This window comes from Babylonia areolata, chromosome 16 (assembly GCF_041734735.1).
Source record: "Babylonia areolata isolate BAREFJ2019XMU chromosome 16, ASM4173473v1, whole genome shotgun sequence".
NCBI classification, from domain to species: domain Eukaryota; kingdom Metazoa; phylum Mollusca; class Gastropoda; order Neogastropoda; family Buccinidae; genus Babylonia; species Babylonia areolata.
In genome coordinates, this window is record NC_134891.1 from 22,325,007 (window position 1) to 22,337,506 (window position 12,500).

The following is a 12,500-nucleotide window of genomic DNA, read 5'->3' on the forward strand; positions in this document are numbered from 1 at the left end:
CAGTAACAGTGGAAGTTAGCGAGCAGAATCCCGGACACCCGCAGTGAGCCTCGCAGACCTGAATTCCCAGAACGTGGTTGCACAGCTCTGCTTTAGAGGCCACGGGCCCTCCAGGCTTGTAGAGGTCCTCACAGGGACCCGGAAGTCGGTCGATGCAGCCTGGAGAGGGGACGCGGGGGGAGGGGTGGGGGTGGGGGTGGGGGCGTGGGGGGGGGGTGTTGTGTGGTGAGGGTGGGGGGTGGGGGTGGGGGGCGGCACACGTTGGAGTGGACAGAAAAAGAAAAGAAAAAGATATTAAAAACAAAAAACAAACAAACAACAACAAAAACCCGAAACAAAATGAGTGGTACTCTTAGTGATTCTCTCTTTCTCTGTTGCTCTGTCTGTCTGTCTCTGTCTCTCTATGTGTTGCTGTCTCTGTCTCTCTGTCAGTGTCTCTCTGTCTGTCTTTGTGTTGGGTTTTTTTTGTGTGTGTGTCAGTGGTACTTAGTGATTCTCTCTGTCTCTGTTGCAGTGTCTGTCTGTCTGTCTGTTTGTCTGTCTCCCTGTTGCTGTCTCTGTCTCTCTGTCTGTGTCTGTCTGTCTGTCTTTGTGGTTTTTTGTGTGTGTCAGTGGTACTTAGTGATTCTCCGTTTCTGTTGCTCTGTCTGTCTGTCTCTTTGTCTGTCTCTCTGTTGCTGTCTCTGTCTCTTTGTCTGTGTCTGTCTGTCTGTGTTTTTGTGTGTGTGTCAGTGGTACTTAGTGATTCTCTCTGTCTCTGTTGCTCTGTCTGTCTGTCTCTTTGTCTGTCTCTCTGTTGCTGTCTCTGTTGCTCTGTCTGCCTTCTCTGTCTCTCTGTTGCTGTCTCTGTCTCTGTTGCTCTGTCTGCCTTCTCTGTCTCTCTGTTGCTGTCTCTGGCTCTTTGTCTGTGTCTGTCTGTCTTTGTCTTTTTTGTGTCAGAGGTACTTAGTGATTCTGTCTGTCTCTGTTGCTCTGTCTGTCTGTCTCTTTGTCTGTCTCTCTGTTGCTGTCTCTGTCTCTGTCTCTCTGTCTGTGTCTGTCTGTCTTTGTGTTGTTGTTTTTTTGTGTGTGTGTCAGTGGTACTTAGTGATTCTCTCTGTCTCTGTTGCAGTGTCTGTCTGTCTGTCTGTCTGTTTGTCTGTCTCCCTGTTGCTGTCTCTGTCTCTCTGTCTGTGTCTGTCTGTCTTTGTGTTGTTGTTTTTTTGTGTGTGTGTCAGTGGTACTTAGTGATTCTCTCTGTCTCTGTTGCAGTGTCTGTCTGTCTGTCTGTCTGTTTGTCTGTCTCCCTGTTGCTGTCTCTGTCTCTTTGTCTGTGTCTGTCTGTCTGTGTTTTTGTGTGTGTGTCAGTGGTACTTAGTGATTCTCTCTGTCTCTGTTGCTCTGTCTGTCTGTCTCTTTGTCTGTCTCTCTGTTGCTGTCTCTGTTGCTCTGTCTGCCTTCTCTGTCTCTCTGTTGCTGTCTCTGTCTCTGTTGCTCTGTCTGCCTTCTCTGTCTCTCTGTTGCTGTCTCTGGCTCTTTGTCTGTGTCTGTCTGTCTTTGTCTTTTTTGTGTCAGAGGTACTTAGTGATTCTGTCTGTCTCTGTTGCTCTGTCTGTCTGTCTCTTTGTCTGTCTCTCTGTTGCTGTCTCTGTCTCTGTCTCTCTATCTGTGTCTGTCTGTCTTTGTGTTGTTGTTTTTTTGTGTGTGTGTCAGTGGTACTTAGTGATTCTCCGTTTCTGTTGCTCTGTCTGTCTGTCTCTTTGTCTGTCTCTCTGTTGCTGTCTCTGTCTCTGTCTCCCTGCCTGTGTCTGTCTGTCTGTCTTTGTGTTGTTGGGTTTTTTTTGTGTGTGTGTGTGTCAGTGGTACTTAGTGATTCTCTCCGTCTCTGTTGCTGTGTGTGTGTGTGTGTGTGTGTGTGTGTGTGTGTGTGTGTGTGTGTGTGTGTGTGTGTGTGTGTGTGTGTGTGTGTGTCTGTCTGTCTGTGCGTGTCCGTCTGTCTGTCTGTCTTTGTCTTTTTTGTGTCTGTCTCTGTTATATACATATATACATGTATAAGGAGAGAGAGAAAGAGAGAGAGATAGACAGACAGACAGACACACACACACAGACACAGACACAGACACACACACACACAGACAAACAGACAGAGACAGAGGCTGACAACAGAGACAGACAGAGGCAGACGGACAGAGACAGACAGACAGACAGACAGACAGACATAAATACCCGCGGAATATCACAATCCCAGTTCACACTCACCGTCTTCACAAAACTGGCAGGTTCTCTTACAGACGGCCCGGGCGACGTCATTTTTGCAGAACTGCGGGATTGTACAGATGGATTCTTCAGCCTCATCACGGCACGAGGTATCGTTGTATCTCGGCTTGCACGGGGCGGAGGATGACGTCACAGAAGACAGCGTGGCTGAAGTGGTAGTGGTGGTGGTGGCGGTGGTGGCTGTGTCTGTGGACAATGGGCCCATGTCATCGTGACTGTTACTGTTGTTGTTGTTGTTGTTGATGTGAGGTTGTGTACGTGTGTGTGTGTGTGTGTGTGTGTGTGTGTGTGTGTGTGTGTGTGTGTGTGTGTGTGTGTGTGCCTGTGTGTGCGTGCCTGTCTGTATGTTTGTTCACATCTATTTGTTTATTTGTTTGTTATCGTTATTGTCTTTTTATTTTAGTTATTTATTTAATTTTTTTTTCGTTTCCCTCATTTTATTTATTTATTTTTTTTTTTATCTTACTATCTATCTGCTTATCTTTTTTTTTTCGTATCCATTTATTTATTTACTTATCTATTAATTACTTGATTAATAATTAATTAATCATTCATTCATTTATTTGTTTACTTATTTATCTATTAATCTAATGATATATCCATTTACTTGCTTATGCACCCCCCCCCCACATCCCCCCCTTTTTTCCCCCAAGGCCTGTCTGAGCGCGTTGGGTGACGCTGCTGGTTAGGCATCTGCTGAGCATGCAGATGTGATGTGGTGTAGCGCATATGGAGCTGTCCGAACGCAGTGACGCCTCGATCCTTGAGAAACTGAACTGATCGCACGGTGTCCCACGCATGGGCAAGAGCTTTCTTGGGGACCTGGGAGTGGCCTCACCTCACCTCACCTCACCTCATCTCACCTCACCTCACCTCACCTCACCTCACCTCACCTCACCTCACCTCACCTCACCTCACCTCACCTCACCTCACCTCACCTCACCTCACCTCACATCACATCACCTCACCTCACCTCACCTCACCTCACATCACATCACATCACCTCACCTCACCTCACCTCACCTCACCTCACCTCACCTCACCTCACCTCACCTCACCTCACCTCACCTCACCTCACCTCACCTCACCTCACCTCACCTCACCTCACCTCACCTCACCTCACATCACCTCACCTCACCTCACCTCACCTCACCTCACCTCACCTCACCTCACCTCACCTCACCTCACCTCACCTCACCTCACCTCACCTCACATCACCTCACCTCACCTCACCTAACCTCACCTCACCTCACCTCACCTCACCTCACCTAACCTAACCTCACCTCACCTCGCCTCACCTCACCTCACCTCACCTCACCTCACCCCACCTCACCTAACCTCACCTCACCTCACCTCACATCACCTCACCTAACCTCACCTCACCTCACCTAACCTCACCTCACCTCACCTCACATCACCTCACCTCACCTCGCATCACCTCACCACCTCACCTCACCTCACCCCACCTCACCCCACCTCACCTCGCCTCACCTCACTTAACCTCACCTCACCTCACCTCACCTAACCTCACATCACATCACCTCACCTCACCTCACCTCACCTCACCCCACCTCACCTCACCTCACCTAACCTCACCCCACCTCACCTCACCTCACCTCACCTAACCTCACCTCACCTCACCTCACCTCACCTCACCTCCCCCCACCCCACCTCACCTCACCTTACCTCACCCCACCTCACCCCACCTCACCTCACCTTACCTCACCCCACCTCACCCCACCTCACCCCACCTCACCTCACCTTACCTCACCCCACCTCACCCCACCTCACCCCACCTCACCTCACCTCACCTCACCTCACCCCACCTCACCCCACCTCACCTCACCTCACCTCACCTCACCCCACCTCACCTCACCTCGTATCACCTCACCTCACCTCACCTCGCATCACCTCGTATCACCTTACCTCACCTCACCTCACCTCACCTCACCTCACCTCACATCGCAAGGACCAGCCTCGGACCGACAACCAGGACTCCTACCACCCGAACACAGCCAGGACACACTGAGCACGGACCATGGCGGACATCGCCGGGCGGCCAGCACTGGCACAGCAAGGACCCTCCTCGAACAAGACCTCAGGACCAACGCCTTTGACCACCTCACACCCCCATGGAAAAGACCACAGCCACGAACAACTTGACCTTAACAGGGCGTCACGCCGATAGGTCGTTAAACTCAACTCTACCCAGGCCTCACTTCACCTCACCTCACCTCACTTCCCCTCACCTCACCTCACATCCCCTCACCTCACCTCACCAAGTAGTCCCCTCCAGGAACCCACAGTCACAGATACTCTATGTGAAACTGAAGCGGAGGTCAATCTTTCGACTCCTCCGACGAAAGAACGAACATTAAATAATCAACCCCCTCGTTGGGTAGGCTGGGTAGATAGGAGGTAGGTTGGCTGTTGTGTGCAAAATGGCCTCTGTGTTTGATAAAGTGCCTGAAGCGTGTTTGGTCTGATAGATGCAATACAGATATCCAATAGGTAAATAAATGAATAAATAGATGAATGAATTAATGATTGAACTAATAGACAGATAGATAAATAGACAGATAGATAGATAGATGAATGAATAAATAATTAGATAAATATATAGATTAATGAATTAATGAATAGATAGATAGATAGATAGATAGATAAATAAATGAATTAATGAATAAATAAATGAATAAATAAATAGATAGATAGATAGATAAAGGAATAAATGAATTAATGAAAAGATAGATAGATAGATAGATAGATAGATAGATGAATAAATAAATGATTCAATGAATAAATAAATAAATAGATAGATAGATAGATTGATAGATAGATAGATAAACAAATAAATCAATGAATTAATGATAGCTAGATAGATAGATAAAGGAATAAATGAATTAATGAAAAGATAGATAGATAGATAGATAGATAGATAGATAGATAGATAGATAGATAGATAAATGAATGAATGAATAAATAAATAAATTAATGAATAAATAGATAGATAGATAGATAGATAGATAGATAGATAGACAAAACAAAACAAAACAAAACAAAATAGAATAAGATAAAATAAAGTTAAAAAAATAAAATAAAATAAAAATAAAATAAGATAAACCATCCGAAGAACAAAAACCCACTGACCGTTGCAGAAGTTGCAGGTCCTCCTACAGAACACCTTGGCGTAGTGGTCAGTGCAGAAACCACTGGCCTTGAGGACCTGGCAGTCCAGTCCGTTCGCCACGTTGTCTTTGCACTTGGTGTGGAAGCCACCGCCTGTTGTCGTCGTTGTCGCTGTTGCTGTCGCTGTTCCTGCTGTTGCTGTTGCTGTTGCTGCTGTTCCTGCTGTCGCTGTTGCTGCTGTTGCTGTTCCTGCTGTTGCTGTTGCTGCTGTTGCTATTGTTCCGCCGCTGTGACCTAGAACAGGGTTGCGGCAGCCAAAGTATGTGATTTTTTTTCTTTCTCAAATCTAGGTTGCTTGGTTTCATTTCACACGGCGATCGTTTTTTTTTTTTTTTAAAATATTATTTTTATTAATTTTTTTTTGTTTACTGTTTTTTTGTTTTTTGTTTTTTTGTTTATCAGTTTTCTTCTTCTTCTTCTTCTAATGATCAGTAGTAGTAGTAGTAGTAGTAGTAGTAGTAGTAGTAGTAGTAGTGTGTGTGTGTGTGTGTGTGTGTGTGTGTGTGTATGTGTGTGTATGTGTGTGTCTGTGTGCGCGCGCGCGTGTAATGTGTGAGAGAGTGTTTAAAAAAAAAAAAATTATATAATTTTTTTTTAATAGTGTGTGCGTGTGTGTGTGTGTGTGTTGTGTGCGCGTGTAATGTGTGAGAAATTGTTTTTTTTAATATTATAATATATATATTTTTTTTCTTTTAGTGTGTGTGTGTGTGTGTGTGTGTGTGTGTGTGTGTGTGTGTGTGTGTGCGCGCGCGCGTGTAATGTGTGAGAGAGTGTGTTTTTTTAATATCGTTATATATATATATATATATATATATATATATATATATATATATATATGTGTGTGTGTGTGTGTGTGTGTGTGTGTGTGTGTGTGTGTGTGTGTGTGTGTGTTCTTGTCCTTGTCCTTGTTCTTGTTTTTCTTTATGCCTTTCTTTTGAATCAAGACAGTCGATGTGAAAAGTCACGCTGGCAACACAATACCTGAAAATATCCGTGTAGTTGTTTTCCGTTGGTTTGATTATTAAACCAATGGGTTGGAAAGAAGGATTGAATAAGGTAGGAATGGAACAGACATATTAGCAATAGTGATATGTGTTCTTTTTGTACAGACTGTAGAAATATATCGTTTGAAAGAACATTATGAAGTAATGCACATGGATAGGACTATGGGATGCATGTTAACTACAGACGCAATAGCCGAGTGGTTAAAGCGTTGGACTTTCAATCTAAGGGTCCCCCGGTTCGAATCTCGGTGACAGCGCCTGGTGGGTAAAGGGTGGAGATTTTTCCGATCTCCCAGGTCAAACATATGTGCAGACCTGCCAGTGCCTGAATCCCCTTCGTGTGTATACGCAGGCAGAAGATCAAATACGCACGTTAAAGATCCTGTAATCCATGTCAGCGTTCTGTGGGTTATGGAAACAAGAACATACCCAGCATGCAACCCCCCCCCCCCCCCGAAAACGGAGTATGGCTACCTACATGGCGGGGTAAATAAACTAAACGGTCATGCACGTAAAATGTCACATGTCTCTCTGAGTGTATATGTGTGCCTTCTTGAAATCTGATTGAATGACACAGGAAACGAATGATGATCGCCCATTGGCAGCCGTCAGTCGGCTCTACCCAGGTAGGCAACCTGTTATGCAAACGACCCCGTGTTTGTACAACGCTTAACTCTCTCCATACGAACGGCGAAAGAGACGACGTTAACACCGTTTCACGCTAATTACCATCATCAAAATATTGCAAGCTGAAGGCTCTTATACTGAAGAGGTGAATGTTGACAAAGAACACCACAATTCTGATGACGGAAGCTAAAGGTTGGGTCATTCAGACACCCACTGGACATCTGAAGGGTCTGTGTCGAGGAGAAGAGAGGACTGGCCGTACTGAGTGAGTTAAAGCTTGGTCGCCGACCGAGGATAGGCGCTATATAAGTATCTATATCAATCAATCAATCAAACTAAATTGGGAACACGTGTTTCGGATACAGCTTGGTGAATTCAAAAGTACAAGAAAAGGAAAATGTACAGAATGTCAAACGCGCAGATCGAAGAGAGAATGAAATTCACACTACCTTTTGCTGTTTAGTACTAGATGATCATAGGAAACTATAAACCCATACGAAATACTTTCTTTTGGCTGGCATTACTCCTGTCCTCAAAGATGAAACTGCCATTATATATATATATAACGCTGTGTTTTTGCATATGGTAAGTCTTGAAAAGAAAAAAAAATAACACTGTGAGCTGACAGTGTTGTATTGTGCCAATATACAGCATCTATACATTACATTATATTCATGATTATATTCATGTGCCTATTGGTATTGTGCCCCCCCCCCTTTTTTTTTTTTTTTTTTTTTTTTTTGCATCACACATTTGTGTGGATTTTTTTTTTTTTTTTAAGAGTTAAGTTTCCCATTTCTTCAATGGTACGTGGTTGCAGGCTTTTGTCAAAAGTACTTCTTTTTACACCCTCGCCGGCCACCCCCCAGTCCCCGCCACCGACACACACACTTGTGCTTACACGTGCACAAGTAAGGACGCAATCTCTCTCTCTCTCACACACACACACGCACACACACACACATACACCCACCCACCCACCCATCCACCCACCCACACACACACACACACACACACACACACACACACACACACACACACACACACACACACACACACACAGAGAAACTGAGAGACAGAGACAGAGAGACAGAGACAGAGAATCCCGACTCCCCAAAATCCCAAACACGGGGGTCAATTAAATCAAAACCTTACCGCGAGAGAGAGAGACAGACAGACAGACAGAGACAGAGAGATAGAGAAACAGACAGACAGAGACAGACAGACAGAGACAGAGAGATAGAGAAACAGACAGACAGAGACAGAGAGACAGAGACAGAGAGAAGAGAGAGAGAGGGAAGAGAGAGACAGAGACAAGAGAGAGAGAGAGACAAGAGAGAGACAGAGACAGAGATAGAGAAACAGACAGACAGAGACAGAGAGACAGAGACAGAGAGAAGAGAGAGAGAGACAGATTCAGAGAGACAGAGTCAGAGACAGACAGAGAGAAGAGAGAGAGAAGAGAGAGAGAGAGAGAGAGAGAGAGAAGAGAGAGACAGAGACAGAGAGATAGAGAGACAGACAGACAGAGACAGAGAGACAAAGAGACAGAGAGACAGAGAGAGACAGATTCAGAGAGACAGTCAGAGATAGACAGAGAGAAGAGAGAGAGAGAAGAGAGAGAGACAGAGACAAGAGAGAGACAGAGAGAGAGAAACAGAGAATCCCGACCCCCCCCCTCCCACCCCCCCACCAAAAAAAAAAAAAAAAAAAAAATCCCCCAAACACAGGGGGGGGTCAACAAAATTAAATCCCAAACCTTACCGCACTGATGACAAGTTTTGGGGCACACCATGGCACCAAAACTGGTCCCGCAGACGCTAGGGGAACACTTCATTCCGTTCCCAATGTTGTCGTCGCAGCCAGACTGGGAGCTGCTGGAGCTTGCTGCAGACGATGCCGTGGTCTTTGTCACCGAGATCGTGGACGTTGTTTCCTTGGTGGTGGTGGTGGTGGTGGTGGTGGTGGCGGCGGAAGGTGTGTGTGACTGGGGCCTCTTGCTTGTCGTCATCGTCGTCGTCGTCGTCGAAGGAGCGGCTAAACCGAGTTTTTGGAGGGGGTGTGGTGCGTAGGAGGAGACAGAGAGAAGGAGATAGAGAAGCGGAGGGCAGACTGGGACAGAGGTTGATGTAAAGAGACGAGTGAGGTGGCAGGACAGAGAGAAAGAGATGTACAGAAGAGACAGAACAAAGAGAGACGAGAGTACAAGAAAGACAGAGACAGAGATAGGAAAAGACAGCAGGACAGAGAGACAGGACAGAGAGAAGAGATGAAGGACAGATTGCAGATGAGGACAGAGTAGAGACAGACAAGAGAAGAGAGAGAAACGAGGAGAGAGAGAGAGAGAGAGAAAGAGAGACAGAGACAAGAGATAAAACAGACAGACAGAGACAGAGGACAAAGACAGAACGACGAGAGAGATCAGATCAGAGACAGACGAAATAGACAGAGAGAATGAGAGAGAGAGAAGAGACGAAATACAAGATCAAAGAGAGTAGACAAGACCAAAGAAAAACAGAGAATCCCACCCTACCCCCCACCACCCCCACCAAAAAAAAAAAAAAAAAAAAGGGTGTGGGGGTGTTGGGGGGTGAGGGGGGGGGGGAAAGAAATTGAAAAAAAAAAAAAAAAAAGGTAAAATTTTTAATGACAGGAGTTTGGATGGTGTGTGTATGTGTGTGGGGGTGGGGGGTTGAGGTGTGGGGGTGGGTGGGTGGGTGGAGGGGAGAGTGGGGGTAGGTGTGTGTGTGTGTGTGTGTGTGTGTGTGTGTGTGTGTGTGTGTGTGTGTGTGTGTGTGTTTTCACGTGTTTACTCTACCCTGACACGCAGGTAGCCATACTCCGCGCGCACCGAACGTTATCATAGATTACGGGATCTTTAACGTGCGTATTTGATCTTCTGCATGCGTACACATGCGAGGAGGCAAAATTGCACTGGCTCTTAGTGCTGCAGCCTTGGGGGCTAGTTGGCCTTTGGGAACCATCCCAAATGCCGACTGTCCTAAAACCCTCTTAGCCGAGAGAGTGGGGATGTAACCTGTGCAAGACACTCTCCACTATAATCAAATTCTAGCCCAAGTTACCTCCTCTGCTGTTGTGATGGTCATAGTCCAACACAACTGACTATCATATGCACACATGCGAATGGGTGTTAACGCACCTATTGTCTGCGGACTAATACACTCAACGCAGTGCCTTTGCCATTAAAGAGATTCCCCTGCATTCTACAGACCAGTACTCACGATACACTCAACACAGTGCTTTTGCCACTAAAAAGCTCCCCCTGTATTCTACAGACCGCTACTCACGATACACTCAACGCAGTGCCTTTGCCACTAAAAAGCTCCCCCAGTATTCTACAGACCAGTACTCATGATACACTCAACAAAGCGCCTTTGCCACTAAAGAGCTCCCCCTGTATCCTACAGACCAGTACTCACGATACACTCAACCTAGTGCCTTTGCCACTAAAGAGCTCCCTCTGTATCCTACAGACCAGTACTCATGATACACTCAACCTAGTGCCTTTGCCACTAAAAAGCTCCCCCTGTATCCTACAGACCGCTACTCACGATACACTTAACGCAGTGCCTTTGTCACCAAAGAGCTCACCCTGTGGTCTGCAGACCGATACTCAGGATACTTCAAGGCAGTACTTTTACCTGTCTGCAGACTGATACTCTTAACACAGTGCTTTTGCCACTATAGATCTCCCTCTCTATCGTACAGACCAGTACTCACGGTACACTCAACCTAGTGCCTTTGCCACTAAAACGCTCCCCCTGTATCCTACAGACCGCTACTCACGATACACTTAACGCAGTGCCTTTGGCACTAAAAAGCTCCCCCTGTATCCTACAGACCGCTACTCACGGTACACTCAACGCAGTACTTTTACTTGTTTGCAGACCATTACTCACGATACACTCAACACAGTGCTTTGCCACTAAAGAGTTCACCCTGTGGTCTGTAGACCAGTACTCACGATACACTCAACACAGTGCCTTTGCCACTAAAGAGCTCTCCCCCTGTATCCTACAGACCGCTACTCACGGTACACTCAACGCTGTACTTCTACTTGTTTGCAGACCATTACTCACGATACACTCAACACAGTGCTTTGCCACTAAAGAGTTCACCCTGTGGTCTGTAGACCAGTACTCACGATACACTCAACACAGTGCCTTTGCCACTAAAGAGCTCTCCCCCTGTATCCTACAGACCGCTACTCACGGTACACTCAACGCAGTACTTTTACTTGTTTGCAGACCATTACTCACGATACACTCAACACAGTGCTTTGCCACTAAAGAGTTCACCCTGTGGTCTGTAGACCAGTACTCACGATACACTCAACACAGTGCTTTGCCACTAAAGAGTTCACCCTGTGGTCTACAGACCAGTACTCACGATACACCCAACGCAGTACCTTTGCCACTAAAAAGCTCCCCCTGTATTCTACAGACCAGTACTCACGATACACTCAACGCAGTGCTCTTGCCACTAAAAAGCTCCCCCTGTATTCTACAGACCAGTACTCACGATACACTCAACGCAGTGCTCTTGCCACTAAAAAGCTCCCCCTGTATTCTACAGACCAGTACTCACGATACACTCAACGCAGTGCTCTTGCCACTAAAAAGCTCCCCCTGTATTCTACAGACCAGTACTCACGATACACTCAACGCAGTGCTCTTGCCACTAAAAAGCTCCCCCTGTATCCTACAGACCGCTACTCACGATACACTCAACGCAGTGCTTTTGCCACTAAAAAGCTCCCCCTGTATTCTACAGACCAGTACTCACGATACACTCAACGCAGTGCTCTTGCCACTAAAAAGCTCCCCCTGTATCCTACAGACCGCTACTCACGATACACTCAACAAAGCGCCTTTGCCACTAAAGAGATTCCCCTGTATCCTACAGACCGCTACTCACGATACACTCAACACAGTGCCTTTGCCACTAAAGAGATTCCCCTGTATCCTACAGACCGCTACTCACGATACACTCAACACAGTGCCTTTGCCACTAAAGAGATTCCCCTGTATCCTACAGACCGCTACTCACGATACACTCAACGCAGTACCTTTGCCACTAAAGAGCTCTCCCCCTGTGGTCTGCAGACCGATACTCACAGCATGTTCCACAGAACTTGGGACACATGAGCATGGGGCCGATGCGGTCCGTGTCCTGGCAGACGTTGGGAAGGTGGTGACACCTCTGGCCGTGGCCCACGAAGTCCACGCAGGATCCTGCGGGCGGGCTGTACCCAGGGTTGGTGGCAGGGCTGTTGGCTGAGTCTGCAGGGGGGGGGGGGTTACACAAAGCAAAGCAACGACCGTTACTCACTGCTAACGCCACCCCTCCCTAACCTCACCCTTGCCCCAATCCACCCACTCACGCATATCCAATTCCCACCTC

At 46.7% G+C, this 12,500-nt stretch overlaps 1 protein-coding gene across 1 annotated transcript in view; it reads right to left on the minus strand.

Annotated features, from left to right (window-relative positions):
* LOC143290930 (uncharacterized) overlaps nucleotides 1–12,500 on the minus strand; it is a 35,700-nt gene that overhangs the window by 2,030 nt on the left and 21,170 nt on the right. The window contains exons 7-11 of the mRNA XM_076600498.1: nucleotides 12,215–12,379; nucleotides 8,841–9,113; nucleotides 5,407–5,679; nucleotides 2,239–2,442; nucleotides 1–159 (exon numbers count right to left, since the gene is read on the minus strand). The exon at nucleotides 1–159 is cut by the window's left edge and continues 33 nt beyond it. Of these exons, the coding sequence (XP_076456613.1) occupies nucleotides 1–159; nucleotides 2,239–2,442; nucleotides 5,407–5,679; nucleotides 8,841–9,113; nucleotides 12,215–12,379 (1,074 nt within the window). The remainder of the gene's footprint in view (nucleotides 160–2,238; nucleotides 2,443–5,406; nucleotides 5,680–8,840; nucleotides 9,114–12,214; nucleotides 12,380–12,500) is intronic.